The sequence below is a fragment of the Pezoporus flaviventris genome, unplaced genomic scaffold (assembly GCF_033815535.1).
Source record: "Pezoporus flaviventris isolate CSIRO_AGI_PZ_B2104156 unplaced genomic scaffold, CSIRO_AGI_Pfla_v1 ptg000066l, whole genome shotgun sequence".
NCBI classification, from domain to species: Eukaryota; Metazoa; Chordata; class Aves; order Psittaciformes; family Psittacidae; genus Pezoporus; species Pezoporus flaviventris.
The window spans coordinates 1,947,844-1,970,968 of NW_026892614.1; the positions used below are offsets into that span (position 1 = coordinate 1,947,844).

Here is a 23,125-nt window from a genome sequence, read left to right on the forward strand (position 1 = left end):
AAATATGCACTACATATTTTAAAAGTGTTCATCTTTTATAATTGTTTTTCTAACCTGTCTGTAAGAGGTGTTATAACCAGACGATCAGTGCAACCCAGAAATTCATTTTGGTAAACAAAATCAACATCTGTAATGGATACAATGACGTGATCAAAATCCTCTTTAAAGTAGAATCTAGACTGCTTTAACCATTCAAAATCTGTTGGTGATGTGATGTGCATTTTTACCTTAAAGTAAATAAACATTTATGTTAGAATTGAGCATCCATGTTTATTGTCTCAGATAACCATATGAAAATAATGAATAATGAATAATATCACTCAGGTTGAAGTTCCAACATAAGGAAACTGAAATACATATAAGCATCTCATAATATTTTCAGATGTACAGTAAACTGGTATTAAAAAGCATCCTCGTCACTTAACCTGATCATCATAATATCTGTTTTTGTTAATCAAATAAATCTTACATTGCTTTGGTAGTGCAGCTCACCCTCCAAGTTAAATTAACAAACAGTACATTGCTAACTCCACCAAACACATTGGAACAAGGGGCATGATGAAGGAAGAAACTGACTGAGGCATGGAAAGCAAATGGTGTAGGATCTAATCATCTTGTGTCATCAGCAGTAAAAATATGAGAGAGGTAGTGTTGAGGGAAGGCATTCCTCAAAGAATAAAGAAACAAACAATTTAGCACAGTCTAAAAAGTTCAAGTATGGGACTGGCATTATCTGCTGATTTTAGCAGGGTATTTTGCTTGTCTGTCTTCTACATATTCTCATTAGGAACCAGAAGAGGAAACACAGTATCTTGCTCTCCGAAGAAGCAGAAGAGAAGTAAAGAATAAACTAGGAGATATGGATCAATGCTGCTATCATTGTTGTAACTCTAGTGCCTACTGCCATCTACTGTGATGTAACAAGTCATGAGGAAATTATCTATGATGATAAAGCTACAAAAACCTCAGCAGACTTTTAGTTCTGCAAGTCAAAGCAATATTACAGTTTTTCAAAGAAAGGGCACACTAAAAAGTTTTTCTTCTTTTGTCTATCAAAACTATTGTGTAGGAGGAAGTGGAAAATTGAAATCTAAAAAAAGTGTAAAAATTTGGAGCAAATATTTAGATGGCAGAATTGATGGATTTTATTCTAGTTTAAGTAAAAATGTACTGGTTTTAGTGTGATGAGATTATTGAAATCTCTGTCTTACAAACACGTGTGTATGTGTAACTGAAGTTAGCCCATCTAAGAGTAATTATTACAACAGATATCAAAATCTATACCTTACCAAATCATCAAAAATATCACGCTGATGCACATGAATGGTAATAAGCGTTTCATATTTCACTCTGTCATACTTGGAAAGATCAAGCGTTGTCTGGCTAATCAACATATTTAGAATCTCTAGAAATCTCATGTTGGTTATTTGCATGATTTTTCTGTCCTCTTTAGCATTATGTAGAGCTTCTTCTGAATCATTTGTCCACAACATTTGAATTCCCAGTAACCCAACCTACAGATTTAATATGTGGAAAAACAAAACAAAACAAAACAAAACAAAGCCCACAGGAATCACTTGTTGAACAATAGCCTTATTACAGAAGACTTCTGTGTAACAGGAAGTTATATAAATAATAATAAATAACGGTGTAGAGAGTCCTAAGCTATCACTACATCCAGCATGATGCTATTACATCAGAATACTGTCTGCGTTAATTGGCTCTGCTGTGATACTGGAAACTCCTGAAAAAACATTACAAAACTTTTAAGAAAATTTGTCACATACTGAGATAGATGCACACAAATTAAGGATGATTCTCAGTTTCACTTAAAATCCCTCAGTGTACTGCAGCGTCACAAACATAAACAGGTGCTAAATTGTAGGGAGAAGTCCTTCTGAACATTTCCCATTGCCAATTTGTAGTTAATTAAAGAACATTAAAAAAAAAAATGCCATCCATTTCTACTGAATATGGAATGGATTGCTATCTTTCTAACATGTCACGACTGCAGAGCAGTCTAGAGCACATTCAACTCAAGTTATTTGACCTCCAAATAAATCTAGAGTTAAAGGATGTTGCACGTGAATTACAGTCTCAGATTGATTTCGATTTACAATGCTCATAAGAAAACAGGATCAATGAGAACTGTATCAATACCTTTTTTCCCCCACACTTCTGCACTGAAAAGCACTAAAACCTAAAAATTTGACTCATTCACTCTTTCTACTTTTCTATCTCCCCATACTTGTAGTCAGTAGATTCTAAACCAGATTTATTTTAGAATACCTGATTAGTAAGAGGGAAAAAAAATAATCTTTGGATATGTCTTTTCATGCTACCTGCAACAGTCCTTTACTGTTTGAAGAAAAGTAGTAGACTTTCTATATATACTGCTGAGATTATACATAATTATGTCATAAATACATATAATTTATGTATTCAGAATTTAGAATTTAAGATAATTCTATTAAATATTTAAATGCACTCTTTGGTTGGGTTTTTTTTTAATTGGCAATGTATTGGCCAGTTTTAACATTTGCAGAATTTCTATTAAAAAAATTTACACCCACTACTATATTTATAATCAAATTACAATCAGAATTTGTACAGGATAGGGAATAATTCATTACTTGTTAATGGAATTTATGAATTATGAAGAAGATGGAGGTGTTTCTAGGCAAACTGGAATCCTTCAAGTTAGGCTTCTACACGACTGCATTTTCATAGTGACAAATGTCTGAACTACAAGGTAAACCTTGCACATGATGAGACAAACAATCGTAATCATAGCTCTTGCAATCTGAAGTTATGAGAACTAAATCAGTCTGCACATGAAATTTTATTTGCATTTGAAAGGGATTCAATATCCAGAATAGAACAAAAACTATAAGCTCTACTTTGTATTCTTCATGAGAAGGAAAAAGTAATTTTAAAGTAGATTACAAGAAAAATACTATGCTACCTATAGGGTACCAATACTAAAGTAATTAAGGATTGGCCTTCTACTGAGGTGATCCTTAACATTGTTTCCATTATGAAAACTTCCTCATATAGACAATCCTATATGCTCTGTACGTCCCACCTCCCAACACACACAAATCCAGACTGAATACAAATACACATCCTGTAATCTCACCTGTGCTGGGAATTGATTAATAAAATTCAGTAAGTGATATCCCGGGTCACTAATTTGGTAAAATGCCGCCCTAATTATGCCATGCAACGATATCTGCTGCACACGCAATAAATCCTGCAACCAAAGTTCTACGGGTCCTTTTGCAATCACTGGAGTGTCCAGCTGAAAAGTTAATAGAGGTAAAAAGTACAAACTAGAACATAGGTACCAAACTACCAAAGAATGTTAGTTATCAAATAGTCATTAAATATCTATTCAAGACAACTATAGATTTCATAAAAATACTAGAAATTTATTTAACGAAGAACTATTACACTTTTGTTACATTAATCCTTAAAACGCTAATTTGCAATTAACAATAATTGAACTTATATAGCTCTATGTTCAATAATAGAATTATTTATCTATTAACAACATTTCTAGAAAAAAAATATTCAAAGAATTACTGGAATTTTTTCTCCTTCTCTTGATACGACTGCCAGCATGTGATCATAATCCTTTTGGTGAAATTCTACTTCATTTATATTGTCAGATATGGAAGGAAGATGCGGCTGTAACGATAATTCAGAAGTCATTCAATGTCAATACATAAAATTAGTAAACAAACAAACAAAAAATTCTCAGGCATGGTTATCCTGCAAAGATTCTTCTGAATCTACAGATGGATTTCAGGCCATCTATTTGTAACAATTGCAGTAATGGTTGTATAGGATTTTATCTTCATTGCAGTTTTTACAGTTTCCAGAGGTGATCTAGAAGCACAGAGATCACCTATTGTGCAAGATCAACTATTTTATCTCAATCAACCCTCAGTTACAATCCAGACTAGCTAGACAAATTTTCCAATACGCAAAGCAGAAAAGGCTCCTTCTCTTATTTAGTTGTGAAAGGAATGAACAGAAAAGCACTTGATGGAACCGTATTCTAGTGTTCTGAATTCTGAAGATTTTTTTAAATTACAAATATCGATTTCACGTTTTGCTAAAGCCTAAAGAGGAAGCAGTGAAAACTTTTCTCAAGCAAAGTTTACACAAAGAAAACGGAGTAACATTTTAATGTATTAAATGGTTTTGTTTTGTTTTTTTTTATTATAAGTGGAAGAGATCACTAAGGTCATACCTGAATTGTATGAGAATCACTTGCTTGTCCAAGAATTTCAAGAAGTACAGGGTCAGAAACAAAAAAGAATCTAGGAAACAATAGTCTTTTCTTCTCTAAATATCTTTAAAATAGAACAAGATTTTTATTAGAATATTTCAGGTCTTCAATTTTTTTCTACATAAGGGTAAAAGATTGAAATACAATTAATATTTCATATAAACTATTTACAATATAATAATGCATTAAAAATTAAGCAATTCATACCCTGTAAGTGATTTCTGACATACTTCCAACTGTTCATGTAAATAAGGCAGAAGTTGCTGCATAGTCTCATCTCCAACACAGCATTGTACTACATTTGGGTTTTCATGAGCTCGTTGCATTATTCTTATCCATGATTTATCAATATTCTGAAAACGCTTTGCTTCCTATACATAGCAAAAAAATGAGTACTTTCACAGCATAACCTGTTGGAAATTATTACACAGATAGCATTTAATACACAGTAATAGGCAAACATTGTAAAGTTTACCTGGGGTAACTGTTTTGCAATATCTCCTCCTATAAAAACAGCTTCAAGATAAACCCAGAGGTTCTGCACAACCAGCCATTCTTCAATTATGTCTGTAGAGCTGCTTAGTTTATAAACCCAGCTCTGAATGTCCTTTTTAAATGGAGCATTGTATCTAAAGCAGGAAGAAAAGCAGAAATTATTTAATTCTAAATAAAGCTATTATAAAATAAATACTTAAAATGGTGAAAACACCAAACCCAAACAACATTTGTTTCACTTAGAGCAAGAAAAATCTCATGGCAAGGTTCTACCAGCTTGATTACGTTAAAGCATATTGAGACAATAGTTTGCTACTAACACATGGAAGTCTTCCACTTGAGTAAGTTCTTCCTTAGATGTAACATTCTTTTCATTAAAAAATAACGTTTTATTCAAAACATTACTGCTAATTTAGCCTAATAATAGCACAGTTGCTCCACCAGTGTATTTCTGAAAATACCATACACAATAAATTTAAAAGTACCTATTGGTCAGTAGAGAGCCAAGAACCATTAAACTATCCTCCATCAACGTTATAATTTCTGATGATTCAGTTCCTGTCAACATTAACTCTCCTCTCCCCTTGAATTGTGAGAAGCTCAGAACTTGGCTTTCCCAAATCTCAGCTACTTGAGATAGTTTTGCTTCTATATCCTTTTCCTTTGTAGCAGATATGCATATATCCTGTAAAGAGAAAAACCATCTTCAGAAAGTAAATATTTCCTATTATTACACAACTAGTAATAGAATATCTAAAACAATATACTAATTTTATTAAATAGTACAGAAATGTGTTACACAATTACAGACACACACTACTAATTTTACTACTAAGTTACGTTTTCTGGGTAACTGAAAAAAGCACACTTGGAAACACACGGACATACCGTTTCTTTGGCTTCTTGTTATTTCTGTGTAATGATATTTCTGAATCATCATTTCTACAAAGTTTAGACTAGTCATGTAGACTCATCACCAGATGACCTCTCAGTCTTATCACATTTCAATTTATAGAATCACAGAATCCAAGAATAGTTTGGGTTGGAAAAGTAAATGAAGATATGGAAAAGTAATCATATTATATATTAATAAGCATGGAACCTTCCTCTAAAATTTATGATTTATTTACAAATTGTTAATTTACAAATTGTTGGACAAGGCCTTGGGTGATATGGTTTAGTGGGAGGTGTCCCTGTCCATGGCAGGGGTGTTGGAACTTGATGATCTTAAGGTCCTTTCCAACCCTAACGATTCTCTGATTCTATGTTTTTGGGGTTTGGTTTGGTTGTTCTCCCCCCCCCCCGCCTTTAAAAAGGGTGAAAAATCTCATAGAAAATAGGGCCAGGAAGAATGTGAAAAGATCATGTAGAAATAACTGTCCAAAGATTCTAGTTGCTACCTCTGTCGTTCATATGGATAAAAACTTCTACATATATTACAAATTATTTTAAAATACTGTGGCCTGACTGTCAAGAACTTTAACAAAGTAAAATATATTTTTTTAAAAGGTGATAATTTCATAAGTATTCATGTTATTTTTAGTGACAATATAAAATGAACAAGGAGGTAACAATGTATGTGCCTACCTCAATATCATCTTTATTTTTAAGAATTGGTGCTTCCATGATGTTTCGAAGGCAAAAGGTATCAGATTCTACGTCAAATTGATGTCCTGTTGTTTCAGCAATACGATCCCAGTGTCTTTGCTTCATTGCTTTGTTGGTCATCATTTCCAACAAAGGACAAGACTCGTTAAAACTGTCAATTTTTTCCTTGAGATCTAAAAATGCTTGCCAGTGTTTCAGTCCTTTAGGAAGTCTATGACACCTGCAGTTGAGTTTAATTAATACAGTAGTAAATGTCTCCTTTATCAATTGCTTAAACATTTAAAAAAAAGTCAAGGAGATATGAAGTAGTTTGTATCGAGGTCCACATTTTGTAAAATTCTAACCTGTGTCAATTACCCTAACCTTTTTTTGAAAAAATAATACAAATGCCCTACTAACAAAACATAATATTAACAGTTTCAGCCACTGATATGTTCTTTCCAAATAACAGTTTGCATTAAAACATAGCTTACCTGCTGCTTTTCGTCACAAACTCTTTATGGGCAAACAAAAAACCAAAGCAAAATCTGTTAAATTTCACATATGCAATCCTTGTGCAAATCTAATACTTACTTCAATTTACAATTCCAGTAATACACATGGCATGTATCAACATATCACTTTGGAGATATATGTAATAATAAGAAAGACATGACCACCTTCTCATCTACTTTTGTTAGTGGCCCTGAAACTATTCTCTAAGAAAATGAATATTATATAGTTCTAATGTGGAAAAACCCCAGCAAAACACTTAGATGAATAATCACCTCTTTGACCACACTTTTACAGAGCCTACACACTAAAAAACAATTTTGAAGCAGCTGACCCACCACAAGAATGTCCTTTATGTAATTTATACGTACTTATATAATTAATGTCAAATACTAAGTATATTCTTTGGAGGAAAAGTAATAAAGCCTGGCTCATATTTCCCTTGGGTTTGCATCCTTTGTCACTTAGTCTCTACCTCCCACTGATATAGCTTCATATTTTCTTCATATCAGTTACAATACAGCAGTCTGTGTCTGGTTTCAAACTATGTTGGTGCTGTGTGGTTGCCAACAGACTCATGCTGATTAGCTCCCTGGTTGCTGTCAAACAGAATGCTTAATACTTGCCTTGCTTTCCCTGAGAGGGGAAAGTACTTTGCGTCTGATTTTGGACTACTGTGAAGTTTTGACTTTTATAAAACTCATAAGCCTTTTTTGCTGTTTGCAGCCATTCTTTTCATTCATTAATAAAAAGCCAACGTCAGGTTCAATGATTTGTGACACAGGAATTACACACAGCAAAGAGGAAGATTTTGAATGACATGCTGTAGGCTCCAGAGCTGGGAGCCCTGTTACTGAGTCTAGTGAACCAGGAGATACAATTTTACACAAAAGCACTGCCAGTAAGGTGTCAGCATTACTGCAATATTAAATTTTTTTACAAATCCATATTATTTAAGACACTCAGCATTGTTATATATTGGAAATGGCAGAAAAGTTTTTTTAAAAAGGATAAAATAATCTAAGAAACTCAGAAATGCTGTTCTTGCATTCAGGATTTAAAGATTAATAGGTTAATCCTCCTAGTTGAAGAACACACCCCTTACAAATAAATTTTCAGGTCTCCTAACCCCTTGGCTGATTTAGCCAAGATGACAGATGACTGACTCTTCAACTGAACATACGCCCTTCCGTTATCAGAACTACAGGTAAAAGGCTGATTAACTAAAAATACAGTGTTATTCCACTCTGCCTTGAAGAACCTTATTACATTATGTAAATGTTATTCACAGAAGCTTTGCATTTTAAATAGATCTAATAGCTTTACTGAAGTCACCTAAATTTTAATGCATCTAACATCGTTTAATACTGTGAACATACCTGTTTTGAAAATCTAGAAGTTCAGCATTAATTTTTTCAATATCTACATCTGTCCAAAGTATCTCATAATAACCTTTGATACTATTTTTTACAGTATCATATAATCCATACAATTTCTGAAGCAAGCCTAACTCCTTCCTGGAAAAGAAGACCCAACACATTCCAATAATGTCAGTCATTAACTCAGATATCTCACAACAGTTAAATAGAATTACAAAAGTACTACAAAAATAGAGGTAGATAATTAGATTATTTTTCTTAATGTAGACAAAACCACTTTATTAATAAAATCCACAAAAAAGAGCAGGTAGTTGTGCTAAGGACCTAATGCCACGCTAAATATATCAGGGAGAAGTTTTGCTTTAGTCTAGTTCTATAAAACTTCTATTCATCCAAACGGAAACTAGTTTATATATTCTGAGCTGGCTCTGCAGTGCAAAGCAGAGCATGGCAAGTGGAGACTATTTGGAGGCACTGCTCTCTGAATCTAAATTAAAATGCTGATCTAAAAACATCCAGAAAAGGTTATATCTTCATCTGCTGTGAATCACCATCAAACAATTAAACGGCTGTTGCAAAAACTTTAAAATCTGATTGTCATTTGTACAGCTTTAAAAAAATTTAGTCTTTCATAAAGTGATGCATTGACTTGTCCTTGCCTTTTCCTTGTTTGTTCTTTGTACCGTAACTTAATACTGAATACTATACTCATCTACTTTTATGTATTTATACATTTCTAGGACATAGTATTCTGCTCCTTTGTATAATATTTACATGTAGTAAAATATTCCTGGTGGTTCTGTTACCATAATAAATTATTGTTTGTTAGCAAATTAATTACACATCTAAAATATATATTTTTTAAAATTTAATTTAAGGCAATGGAAACATTCCATATTGTTATATTTCCCTCTTTGGTGCACCCTAAGCCTTTCTAACATACTTAAAATTAACACCTAAGACAGCTGTATTTCCACATTTACCTCACTTTATGCAAAACTGGATACTCTGTGACAGGCAATCCAAACAACTGTTCACCAGACGAGTATGTGATAAACTTTCTCCATAGGTCATCAAAGTTAGCCTGATAAAATCAGATTTAATACAGACAAAATGAAAAAATGTTTGTAAGATGTTTTAATTTAATCTTGTCTAATACATCATTTAACAGTTCTAAATTTGTCTTTAAACAATTCCACTAGAAGTGAATATAATAGAAAATATTTTAGACCTAAAATTTTGAACAGTTCTCATGTAACGTAATACTCAAACCCATATGTTGAATTCAAATAGTGAAAGTTTATATAAGAAACAAATAATTTGAAGAAGCATTTTATAAAAATGGGATGTGAAATAAATTCCACATCATCAAGGGGAAAATATATAAATTATCAGATGGCAAAATATACAGCCTGAAAAAAAAAGCACTGAAGAGGGCCAAAAAATAAAGTTACTTTCAAAGTATAACTACTGTCCAAAGGATATGATCATCATAGAAAAATGGAATAATGAATGATTTTGCTGGTTAGTACCCATAAGTACAAAGCATTCTTTTGACAAAACACTGCAAATTCAACCAAAATCGCTCAACTTTCAGTACATATTAGATGCATTAGAAGGTGTAAGGACCTTCTGTAATTTACTTTCAGAAACTTGCTGTTCAGAAATTCTAAATTTACTTTTTACAAGCCTATACAATATGTAAGAGATTGACAGAAGGCCTGTTGAAAAAAATCTTCAAGTTCCTATAGCTTGCAGAAAAATAAAGTAGGATTAAAAGTAGACTGACAACTGGTTTTGGACCCATGAACATAGCAAACAAATATCAAGTTGAAAGACAGTTATCTAATGGAAAAGATGACCTTTAAAAGATAAAAAGATTGGGTTATGTGACTGATGTAACTTAGCTTCTTTTCAGTCATTATTGAGTTGTCATACTTGACTCTTCCCTCTTCTACTGCTTTTATTACTCATTAAGTCAATAATTTTTGCTCACAAAACACAAAGTGAAGCAAGGTTACACAGAAATCAATCAATCAATCAATCCTTCCACATTCAGGAAAATACTGCCTGATAGAAACTAAAGTACAGTTAACATAACACAGAGAATAACCACCAAAACACATTCCCAAAAAATCGTAAATGTGTCTGTCCTGGGTTCAGCTGGGATAAGCAATAGCAGATCCAATTTTAATTATTTGGAAACTCAGTTTATTTTCTTACCTGAAAGATCCGTAGTCTATTACTGGCTTCCTGAGGTGGAATATTTGGAACCATAGGTCCTTCCTTTTAAAAAAGCAGTTAACAAAAACTGAGTATCAATTCTCAAAGTGACTGAAGCACATTATATACTTACAGGTCATCACAAAATGCACATATTTTTGATAGTCAAAATGTAATAAAGTTATATTTCTTGGTAATGCAATACTTACAATGGTAAATCTAAGAAAAGATAACTTTCATGAAATTTAAAATTCTTTAGCTTAATTAAACTCAATAGAACTAGACTTTCATTTTTCATATTTTGTTCTTCTGAAAATAAAACACTGAGTGGCCCAAGACCATCTTTTCTAATGATGTATGAGCAAAGATGCCATGTGTGCTACAATTCATAAGTTAATTTCTAAGTTAGTTAATTTGTAAGTTAATATTTCATGGCAAGTTGTACCACAGCGATTCTTTTCTTCCCCTACAGAGTTGTGTGCATTGCGCTTTCTTCATACTGAAAAGTTTGACCTACAATGCTGCCTGCATCGAACATCCAGTAGCTGTGCAGTATAAAATACCAGCAACCAACAGCTGCAAACCAAAAATATTGGAAAACTAAGTCAAGTTTTATATGTAGCTACTAAATTCACTTACTGTTTCATATGATATTTCAAAGTTTGACACATCTTCTCGAAAAACTGTGACTGATTCTAGCAAATTATTCTTAAATTTGGGCTGAATTTGAACCAACTCATCTTGAACTCTGGTCTGACATGTAAAAGATTAAAATCAAAATTATTTCTTTTGAAATCAGGAACAAATATCTGAATTACATAGAAACCAAAATTATAAATAAATGTGTGAAAATACTGAACAGAAATTAAAGCTAAGTAGATACTTTTCCTTTTATGGCACTCCCTGTTTGTTTTTTCCCATGAAAAGTAGAGAAAAACCAACCAAACAAAAAACTAAATCTCCTCACCACCTTTAGGTAAACATGTTTCATGATAAGTGGGCGAAGGAACAAAAGGACACAGAAAAGGGGGAAAAAGATGCTATTATCTTCATTCCCTCCCACCAAAAACTCTTAAAAGCCGAAGTGTTAGCATCTTCCTCACAGATGGCTGAGATTTCTCTTTAAAAACTGTCTCATTTTTTGTTCAAAGAATGCTCTTGAGTCTTTTTCAGAGTGATTAATCTGTGGGACAGGTTCTAACTTAATTGCTCCACCAAAGTATCTACATATTTCCATCTAACCTTCTCAATACTCAATAAATGTTGAGCTTTTGTGGGATATAAGGCTGCCTTAAACAATAAAGGCAAATGTGCAATCACCACTTCAGGGTAGGGGCAGTAGCAGGGTATGCACTCCTTAAAATCCAGGTAATCTAAAGGTAGTAATCTTCCTAATCAGACAGAATGACACAAAACCTGGAAATAAAGGAGAGCAGGAAGAGCAGAGAGACATAATACATTTCTCATTTTCTTGCAGGTTATAATCATGTATCTAAAAACTACAGTAATATCTAAGTATTAAAGAGCTCTATAAAAGTAAAATTAGAAAATTAACATACTAATAAAAGGCATAGCCACTAGTATGCAACTGAGGCCAAGTGAGAAGACAGAGTGGAGTGACAGTTGGTCCCACATTGTCATTCATACTCCAAAAGAAGCATGTGAAGACAAATGGAAAATAAAATAGGTTTATACACTTACAGCTTTTTTCTGTAATTTCTTAAAAGAATATCTGAGTGAGTCAACTCCTTCTGATTCTTCTTTTGCAACCTTAATTTCACATGTATTTAAAATGGCATAGGCTTCCTAGATAAGAAAAGTAAAAAGCTTTAGGAATGCATTTTAAATTCATTTGCAGGAACATAGAACAAGTTTGTAAGAAACATTTCAAAGAAAGTCTGGTTATGTAATTTAGGCATAAAATATTGATTTTGTTTTTTTTATAGTTTCCCTGAACCATTGAAGTTGAAATGGGCCTCTGGAGATTGCCTAGTCAAGTTGATCAGGCATGATTCTCCCTTGATTAATCAACATTGACTATGTTCAATCCCCTTTGTGTCATACTTTTCCTTGCATCAAGTTCTCTTTCCTTCAGTCATGTTCTAGTAAGAAATATAAAGACTAATGACCCCATCAACAAAGTTCTAATTAAAACAAAAAAACACTGAAATTACCAATCAGTTGCCATTGTTCTCTACTCATAGATATGTCTTTATTTTATCAGACCTATATTCTTTCATCATGTAAGGAAATCTCATTAAAAAATACCTAAGATTTACTTGGTAATATCACTAGCCCTACTGATATTAATGGAATTCATTATCTTAATATAGAAAGGGAGTAAATGCTTGCAAATTATATAGAATGCGAGTGGCTTGCGAAAGAACCTTTAACCCAATATTGATATCAAGGTGCCAGGAGCAGTTGTAAATAAACAACCAATCTTAATGCTTCATATTTTTATATCTTTTATTTATTTATAAATTTTGTATAATTTCCTACACATGTAAAAGCTAGCAAATAGTGCTGAACTTGGTTCCTCTTGCTCATTTTACTTAATATAAGCATAATTATCATGACAACAGTCCTCTGAAAGTTCTTTCTTCTATAATCTAACAGCCTTCAAGAAAGAAAATGTTACTCTACAGCAATACAACTCCTCCTCCAAAAGGTGGATTACAATTTAACACAAATGTGTTCTATTAAGCTGACCATTTCAAAGTGTGATAATAAATACCAAGTATATAACAGAATTATGAGCTTCTTTTAGCTTCTTTCTCATAGGAAAAATGAAAGAATGCTGCAAGTTACTGGCAGCATACAATGATTATGTGGCTCCATTTGTGGTTATATTTAAAGAGGTCACATGATCAAGATGTTTGTTGACAGATAAAGAAAAATTAAGAGGATTAAGACTAATGGCCAAGCACACAGCAAGAGGGAGACTACTACTCCCTTATCTTGTTCTCTCATCTGCTTATTTCCGCACATTGCCTCCTACAGTGTATTATTAATTTGAGAATATCTTTTTGTTCTGCATTTATAAAGTATTTACCTAAGTAATACGAATTAGTAATTCATAAGAAAAATAACAACAAAAATATTACTTCATTTCCCATCTTCACTGTATGTCCTTTAGGACAGTAAACACTGTTTGGGTTCTCAGGATTTTTAAGACTCCTATTATAATCAAGACAAAAAAGTCATCTTACTTCAATAGGTCCCAGAGTCATATCTATTTCTATTTCTTTATCACGTATGACAGATAAAGCTTCCATTGCAAATCTGACATCATCTAAATCATGCAGAGGTCGAGACATTTTCTTTAAATATTCAGTTATGAACAACTTCATGTCTGTCATTTTCTTTTTATATTTCTCATTTAAATAATGACAGAGGAGCATCATCCAGGTTTTGGCTTCAATTGCTAAAGCTGTTTGCAGTGGTCCTGATTTAAAAAAAAAAAAAAATTATTTTTTCCTGTAAAAATAAAACCCATATCATCATTTATGATTCTTTAACAGTAATTAGGAAAAGCAGACAGGCAATCCAACTACTGCCTTTTGAAACGATTTAAACCATTACTTAAAAAGATTTCTGTTCTTGCACTGTATATTATGGTATCTGTAAGACATATTGGTAAGCTTACCTAATAAAATATATAAAAAAGACAAAAGAGGAAGGAAATGCCTACTTATTAATGTTGATTTTCAGATACTAACCAAACGTTAATAAAGATATGTAAGATCAGTGTTGTGTAAATGGTTTATACCTGAAATACCATCTTGGGATTTCAATACTGAGATTTTGAATACTTTGTAAGTAAAACTGTAAGGTGTCTCATCATATCATTTACAGTTAATATATAAACACAAACGAAGAGTGATGAGATAGAAAAGCCGATTATTTGCATTCTAACTGCTTATCAGAATAAATTAAGGTTTTAACAGGCAGTATTTTGTACTCTGGTGAAAGAAACCAAAGGATACTAGCAGCATATAACCTGTTTTACAGCAGATATAGTTTCTTCTTTAATAATGTTATCATTAAAATATGATTCCTGAAAGTCAGAGCTAATTCTAAGAAAAGTATTGTACACTGTCCAGAAGCTAGAATATGTAAATGATAATAAATCAATTCCCAAAACTAAATTGAGTCCAAGAAAAATACCTGCTTCCACAGATCACAAAAATATTTAATATCCTTGATCTTGAATTTAAAGGACTTGGCTCCCTCTGGTGCAGCGGTGACAGATGAGGGAGTAGTGTGAACACCAACAAACTCCACATTCTTTTGGTTACACCAATTCTTATCACTCTTGGTCATATAATAATAGATAGGAAGAGTTACCCAGAGTCAAATACTTGGTTCCAGAGTGGTTTCATTAATAAGTTGCATCAAGGAATGAGGATATGCAATTAGCAGTCTGGCATTTTTGCTTATTCACGGTAAGAAACCTAGGGTTAACACGCCACCAAGATTCTGCAATGAACTCTAGTCATCAAAGGGTGCAGCTGCTGTCTTCTCTGAGGTGCAAGGAAGACAAATTGTAGAGATGATTTCTCAATCTAATCAATTTAATCTCTCAGAAGACGGGTGTTGCTCCTTAGAAACATGGCCTTACTAATATTTTAATATTTAGAAAGGGACACAATTACTACTTGTGCCTAGATAGCAACCACGATAATATTGGCCACAAAGTAAAACAAACAAACAAACAACAACATAAAACAGTGACACTTGTCCTGAGAAGACGTTAGCTTCACTGTCATAGAACAAATGGCTTAATTCTTCAACAAGCAGTTGCCTCAAGAGAATGCATCTATCATTAATAACAGTCGCATCTGAGTGTTCTTCAAAGTAACCTGATCAATGAGTACCAGGTTGTCAGTACCACAGAAGGCCAGGTTACTGAAACATGGTGCAGTATAGAACTGAGGGAATGCATTCCAACTCCAGGTCTTAGTGCCAGCTTCTCTACCTTTAAAGACACTAGGGGTGGACAGGAAAACACATGATATTCTGAGAGCTATGGGTGGTAAACATTGGAAAGGCTAAGTAGCCATATCTCCTGCTAAGCCAAAAACCGATACTGAAAAAAACCCTGATGCAGCAATGTGCTAATCTTCTGCCAATACCAAAGAAAGTGATTTATGATTCCAATGCACTTCATAATCACTGGCTGACTTGGTGCCAGAGATTAGTGCCAGGGATGATCAAGCCTCCATGAAAACTTCACAGCCATGACAGAATTTAATTTCGTTGCTCCACAGAGGAGAAAGGAAGGGGAATGGAAGATTTTTTTTCAAGACAGATTTCTTAGAAAAAAGATTTTTTCAAGACAGATTTCTTAGATGGGTCTGAGTGAGACCTGGCTGATAGTCAGGGAGGTCTCTTCAGTAATCTCTATTCATGTTGTAAGCATTTCTTTTCAAGAATAAACCAAATAACATTACTATTATATTCATTATCTTACTGTATATGCAAAGATAAGAAAATGTCATACCTGTATGCAATTCAATTGGACCAAGAGGAATAGTAGGGTTTAAATTTTTCACCTCTTCTTCCAGCTTTGCATAGCAAAGTATTTCTTCTTTAATTTCAGTCAGAGATGGACAGCTAGCAAAAAATTGCTGTGTGTAGTTTAAAATGTCAATGAGCAAACATCCTTTTCATATTTTTCATTAAACAAGTATCAACAGTTATTCAGGAATTACTGAAAATTTATACAACTTGTTTTAGCCTTCTGTAACCTTGCTAAAAGAGTAAAATGCATGTGACGAGGCAGTCATGTTTATTAATTTCTGTGTCACTCTCAAGTTTGTTGGGAAGTTCCAATTAAATTTAGCAGAAAAAAAGATACCCAAGACATGTAAAAAGCCTAAGTTTTGCGAAAACAGATGATGAAACAGAGACCAAAAAATACATGCCCACACTTACAGAAAGACTACCCTGTTAGCCCAATCATATGGGAAACAATCACAATAAAACACATTTTCCTTCCATGAGCAGAATTCAAGTCCAGAAAAGTTCTGTGATTCTGAAAAGCTGTAGTTCAGAAATGTTACGCAAGAGCTGTACTCAATATGTCTGTGTGGCATGGACAAGGAATAAATAATGAAAGCTGTTTCCCACTTCCGTGTTTTTGTTCAGAGAGTACCCAGGCAGGCAGTGGAAGGGTTAGTATAGTGCTAAAGAAAGAATGTAGAAACTATAGCATGTGTGTAAAAAACTGAACTGCATTATTATTGAGGCTTTCTATGTAGCAGTATTGTTTTCTTCAGTAGCACTAGATCAAATGAATAATATTTATTTGATTAGATTTCAAATTTTAACTAGACTAACAGTAAATTCTCAGTTCTGCATATAAAGTGGGTTTTCCTAGCCCACATAAACTGCACAACTTGCACTGCAACAGTCGAAAGACACCAGTACTCCTGTAGTAAATAAGGTGATGAGATATTCACAGATCTCTGTGTATATAATGCAGTCTATTAAATAGAAAGTAGAAGCATAGAAAGCTCAATTAATGCCAGGTTAAATAAAGTAGATACATTCCTTCTGCTTAGGAAATACATTACCACTACTGAAAAACAAAATAAGAATTTCAGCTGTTAATGTGCTTTCTACATCTTTTTCCTTGATTGTTTTCCCTCATTTTTTTTCTGATTTAAAAAAATAGGATTAATGAAGAACAGTCCTGTAGGTGATCATCATTAAACTCACCTGAACTTTCTCATCTCTATCTTCTGTCCATAGCACCTTATATTTCTGAAAGTCCTTCAGAACTTCACTAGCTACTTCTCTTAGAGAATTCACAGAAGAAGAGAGAAGCACAACTAATTTAGAAACATCTTCATGTTCTGCAACACCTGAGTAAAAATTTTGTAGCTTTCTGGCAAGCACACCTTCACCTCCTTCTGTAAAATAAAATTGTATGTCAATAAATGGACAATTAAAAGTTTGAATAGAATTCTCTTCTAAACCTATTCATGCCAAGTTAAGTAATGATACTCTTCAATAAGGCTGAATATCCTTCTTCAAATGTCTGTATGACTGCTTAATATGACAATACTAAATGCTAGCTCAGCCAGGCTCTATACAGCCAGAGAAAATTCCATACAGAGTGAATGTTTCCAAACGGTCTTCTTAATTTACAAATTTCATTTTCTCCACTGTAAATTAATTGTAACCAGAGCACAACAAAGCTTCATCAACATCCTGTATTATTTTATGTTTTTTAAACATTAATATAGAGAGTTTTAATTGTATAACCCCCTCAAAACAGTGTAAGTTTAACTCTAGCATGCTTCAAATACATAACTCCTTGCCATTCTATTTAGTGGTTTTAAAAAAGATCCCAAGCTTTACCAAGTCATATGTAAATAAGTGCAGAAATAATGTTTCTCATCTGTTGAAGCTGCTCTTGTCTTGCAAACTGCTAATTTCAAAGTATTTTGAGTCTTGTCTGAAAGAGTGTAGAACTGAATGAAGAAAAAAAAAGTGGGGGGGAGGGCAGAGAGATAGAAAAGGACAATCTAGAGATTTTCCTATATCTCATAAACCTCTTGCCTCCGCAAATGCTTTCAAAGGCAGTTTTGACACTGGTAGCTGCTGCTCCGGTTACATTGTTGATGTTGAAAGACAAGCTCTGTCTCCATTAAGAACTAGAATTAAGCTCAGATAGAAGGAAAACAAAATGCACTTAATCATGTCCCTCCATCTTTGATGAATTGCTGAGACAATCAGGGTCAATATAGACATTGATATCCCCAAGATCTAGTAAGTCCATTCTGCCATAATGATGCCTGAGCATTCTGAAGCAGATTTAAGAGAATGGAGAAATAAAATCCACTCTTCCCACAACCTACATTTTTTAATGGGGGATTTAATGCAACTCCAAGTTCTCTTTTACTCTGAAGACCTTTTCAGGGATCTGGTCACTGGAAACAAAGTCTCAGATTGATCCATCCTTGCCAATGTACTCATACAGATTTCATTGAGCAAATACTAACATACACCTGCAGGTGCTGCTGCTGAGTAGTTAAAAGGTGATGAAAATGGTTACTTGATGCTGTATTTTGACACAGCAGAGGAAAAGGCTATGACTGATCAGGACAGTTTCCTACCACCCTGCTTGAAGCCCATTTAAAGACCTTAAAAATCATACAAAGCACATCTGTAGAAGAACAAAGTCCCAGCTCTGGACTATGGAAACAAAAACCTGCCCAAGATGTTAAAGACTATCCAAAGGAATCACAATAAAGATACAACTGTATTGCAGATCATTGGCTCAGCCAAGCAGCTAAAAGAACCTGATGGTGAAAATACGTTCGGGCTTTTGTAGGTGCTTGCAAAGCATATGGAGGGACGTTTAGAAATAATATAATGGTAAAAAATATCTTAATAAAGCAGATGCTGGTCTATCTACAGACTGAATATTCACATGAACAAAGACCTGAAGTGTCTTACAATCCATTCTAAGAATATAGCCAGCAATTAAAATCTCTACTGGAACCTAATTATTAAACTGGGTCTTGTTCTATTCTCAATATTCCAATGTAAGCTCATCTACAATCATTGTTTATGATTTAACTATATCATTATGGTTACATTCCACAGTAAGCAGGTAAAAAAATCAACAAGCTTACTGGGCCTCAAATTAAATAGGAGATTCAGAATGTAGTAACTTTTCTAAGATTTCTTCACTTATTGTTTCTCAGAGTTTCACTTACATAAACCTGAAAAGGTATTTCTGGAAAAGACAGCTAAATAAATCAAAACAAACCAAACAATTTAATGCAAGATAATCCACAGTTGGCCTTTTTGAAAGAAAGTAAGCTTATTCAGAAATATTTATACATGACATTTTAATTAAAGACAAAGTTAAGTAAAACAAACCCAAACCACTTACTTTCCATTTTTTTTTTCACTTGTCCTGGTAATCCTGCTGGGAATAATTGCCGTTTGCTTGCTTCTGGTTTTAATCTAGATTTTTGCAAATGCTTCTGTCCCCACTGAGCAACTCCACGATTTACTTCCAGTATTAACTGAGTCATGCGATTGATAGCTTGCTGTATATCATCTAAACTGGGGACCATTATCTATTTAAAACATTTGAAACATTGTTCAAAAAAAGGCAACTGACTGTCATTTTTTAAGTTCTCAGTTTTCCTCCACTTGTAGTGAATTGTGGAACTTGCCCCAGGAGACAAGCTGGGAAATGTAACGGTTTGGCTCAGAATTGCCTCTAAATAACTCCTACGTACTCTAGTGACCTCTTACCTATTTGCACAGTCATAACTTGGTTAAAATGATAAGCAATTGTATAAGTAGATGGCTTTATTGGTGTTGTTTTGTTTGTTTTTCAATATGTTTACAATTGCTACATTTTAAATAGCATTTTTATAATGATCTTCTATAGTTTGTCACAAGCCTTGTTTCCTGCATTCTAGAAGATTAGAAAAGGATGCCAAGATCCTCCCCTCTGTTGCTCTTAATCACTAAATTCTGAGAGAGAGAACTGTGAGATAGTCATAAAAATACATATAGTCAGCTTATTTTAAAGATCTACAGCTATAGAACCTCTCCTTTTAAGTGCTTTTCTATACATGTATTCATACTGTAATTTCAGATAAACAAAATCATCTGGATCAAAGTGCCAAAGGTTTTAGTTGAATAATTCATTTTCTCCCAAACAGTTTCTTTTCTCCCAAAGGTTTCATTACCTCAGAAACTTTTGGGAGAGCACAGTATTTAGTAAAGTAGTGGAACTCCATGCAGTAGCCCTGAAGATGACAACTTGTGTATTTGGCAAGGATTTTGTATCGTAATTCTGAAAGCAAACTAATACCGAGTCAGAAGAGAAGGAGAACTCATATTCAGCTACTGGAGTACATGATAAAAGGAACCAGAAGGAAAACAAGAATTCTTGATCTGAATCAAGAACAACTAGCTAACAGAATAGTGTCAAAACCCAGGCTCTAGTCTGCCATCATCCACTGCATAAATGCTAATATGGTTAGCATAGCAAAAAAAAAGCAAAAAAAACTCTCCCAGAAAAAAATCAGGCACAGTTTGGTGCATAAAACATGTCAGGAGCTGTTCCTAACACACAGTTTGAATGCAAACTTCTGGAATCAGGAAGATAAACACTTAGTACAGTGGATACACACCATTTCACATCAGCTCACTTTCAAGTCAAAGAACAGTCCCTAGCCTGTTTTATTTAGTATTACACAAACAGCCATAAAGTCCTGAACCTAAAACATTTTGAACTGTATTGACAGCAATAATGACAGTCTTGTCCTTGTTTGAAAATAAAATAAGGTGTATGTAGGGTAAGGTGGAGTAAAGGCACGCATCAATTTCGCAAAAATACTCAGCAGAAGGAAGAGTCTATCTGAGAGTGACTCATGAAAGAATGGAAAAATGGCATTTCCTGCTAAAATTACAAGAAAGGTCACTCTCATGATATACTTAATCCTCAAATGTAGTCCTTAGAACACCATCTCACACCTTTCATGTGCAAGCCATCATTCTGAAAGGATGCAGTCATCCACAGGAGCGTTCACAACTGGGACACAAATTGCTTGAAAGTTATAGAATGTTTCAGAATCATAGAAGTTTGGGTTGGAAAGGACCTTAAGATCATCTAGTTCCAACCCCCCTGCCCTGGACAGGGACACCACACACTAGACCACATGTCCCAAAGGTCTGTCCAACCTGGCCTTGTACACCACCAGGAATGGAGCGTTTATCACTGCTTTGGGCAACCTGTTCCAGTGCCTCATGACCATCACAGTAAAGAACTTCTTCCTTATATCTAACCTGAACTTCCCCTGTTTAAGTTTTAACTCATTACCCTTTGTCCTGTCCCTACAGTCCCTAATGAAGAGTCCCTCCCCAGTATCCTTATAGGCCCCCTTCAGATACTGGAAGGCTGCTATGAGGTCTCCATGCAGCCTTCTCTTCTCCAGGCTGAACAGCCCCAACTTTCTCAGCCTATCTTCATACAGGAGGTGCTCCAGTCCCCCGATCATCCTCGTGGCCCTACTCTGGACTTGTTCCAACAGTTCCATGTCCTTTTTATGTGGAGGACACCAGAACTGTGCACAATACTCCAGGTGAGGTCTCATGACAGCAGAGGGGCAGGATCACCTCCTCCAACTTGCTGGTCATGCCCCTTTTGATGCAGCCCAGGATACGGTTGGCTTTCAGGGTTGCAAAGCAGACACTGCTGGCTCATGTTCAATTTCTCATCAACCAACACCCCCAAGTCCTTCTCCGTAGAGCTGCTCTGAATCTCTTCTCCACCCAATCTGCAGGAGTGCCCAGAATTGCCCCGACCCAGCTGTAGGACATTGCATTTGGCATGGTTGAACTTCATGAGGTTGGCATCAGTCCACCTCTCAAGCATGTTAAGGTCCCTCTGGAATGCACTCCTTCTCTCCAGGGTATCAACTGAACCACACAGCTTGGTGTAATTGGCAAACTTGCTGAGGGTGCACTCATTCCCACTGTCCATGTCACCAACAAAGATGTTGAACAGGATCGATCCCAACACCAACCAATCAATCTCATGGATTGAGCAGTTACATGCATAAAAGCAAGGATCTTGCAAAATCTTATCAGCATTAGCAAAGTGGTATTTTACCCAGCATTACTTGATCACTGCCCTGCATCAGTCAAGTATTTCAAGAACTGGTTAAGAAAGATAGATGCACTTCCCCTTATAGTGAGTTGAGCTTGGGGCTTTATGCTTAGACAAATATCAATAAGGTAAAAATTCTACACTTTGACAGACCTTATATGCCATGTGTACACAAAGTGTGAATGTACAAGAGAATGCCAATATAAACACTGGTTCAATGGCAAAGGAATATCACCTTAAAACATATCCTTCCTTTAATTGCATTTCCATGATTATAAAACTTTATAAGGCAACTAGATATTATGTTACCTTCTCATGCATAAAATAAAATACCACACGTATCACTGTCACAGAGTTATCTTACTCTACAAAACACAAACAAATGCATGCATTAGTTCTTTGCAGTCAAGTTGTTTTTTTGTCCTCTGCACACAGAAATCCACAGCTTTTTTGGGTTTGAATCCTCTCATTTTTGTTCAGTTTTTCTCCTTATGGTCATCATGACGAGCGAGTTGAGAGTCTGTGGGTGAGAATTAAGGGGCAGGCTGGCAGGGGCGATACTGTTGTAGGTGTCTGTTACAGACCACCAGATCAGGGTGAGGAAGTTGACGAGGCCTTCTACAGGCAGCTGAGAGCGGCCTCACAGTCACAGGCCATGGTCGTCGTGGGGGATTTTAACTTCCCTGATGTTTGCTGGAAGGACCACTCGGCAACACAGCCGCAGTCCAGGAGGTTCCTCCAGTGTATGGATGATAACTTCCTCCTGCAAATGGGGGATGAGCCAACCAGGAGAGGAGCGCTGCTGGATCTCATCCTCACTAACAAGGAGGATCTGGTCAAAGCAGTAAGGGTTGAGGGCTGCCTTGGTTGCAGCGACCACGAGATGGTGGAGTTCAGGATCTTGTGTGGTAGGACTAGTAGAATAGCAAGTAGAATTGCAACCCTGGACTTTAGCAGGGCAAACTTTGGCCTTTTCAA

General features: G+C 34.8%; 1 protein-coding gene across 5 annotated transcripts in view; it reads right to left on the reverse strand.

Moving 5' to 3' along the window:
- DNAH8 (dynein axonemal heavy chain 8) overlaps nt 1–23,125 on the reverse strand; it is a 140,803-nt gene that overhangs the window by 82,332 nt on the left and 35,346 nt on the right. For all 5 annotated transcript variants that reach the window (XM_061470910.1, XM_061470913.1, XM_061470912.1 and 2 more), the window contains 18 exons: nt 19,409–19,598; nt 17,221–17,414; nt 16,001–16,127; nt 13,707–13,942; nt 12,196–12,300; nt 11,134–11,247; nt 10,495–10,557; nt 9,255–9,355; nt 8,272–8,409; nt 6,380–6,620; nt 5,278–5,477; nt 4,773–4,926; nt 4,505–4,668; nt 4,259–4,361; nt 3,586–3,690; nt 3,140–3,301; nt 1,290–1,514; nt 55–227 (listed from right to left, as the gene is read on the reverse strand). In XM_061470910.1, the coding sequence (XP_061326894.1) occupies nt 55–227; nt 1,290–1,514; nt 3,140–3,301; nt 3,586–3,690; nt 4,259–4,361; nt 4,505–4,668; nt 4,773–4,926; nt 5,278–5,477; nt 6,380–6,620; nt 8,272–8,409; nt 9,255–9,355; nt 10,495–10,557; nt 11,134–11,247; nt 12,196–12,300; nt 13,707–13,942; nt 16,001–16,127; nt 17,221–17,414; nt 19,409–19,598 (2,795 nt within the window). The remainder of the gene's footprint in view (nt 1–54; nt 228–1,289; nt 1,515–3,139; nt 3,302–3,585; nt 3,691–4,258; nt 4,362–4,504; nt 4,669–4,772; nt 4,927–5,277; nt 5,478–6,379; nt 6,621–8,271; nt 8,410–9,254; nt 9,356–10,494; nt 10,558–11,133; nt 11,248–12,195; nt 12,301–13,706; nt 13,943–16,000; nt 16,128–17,220; nt 17,415–19,408; nt 19,599–23,125) is intronic.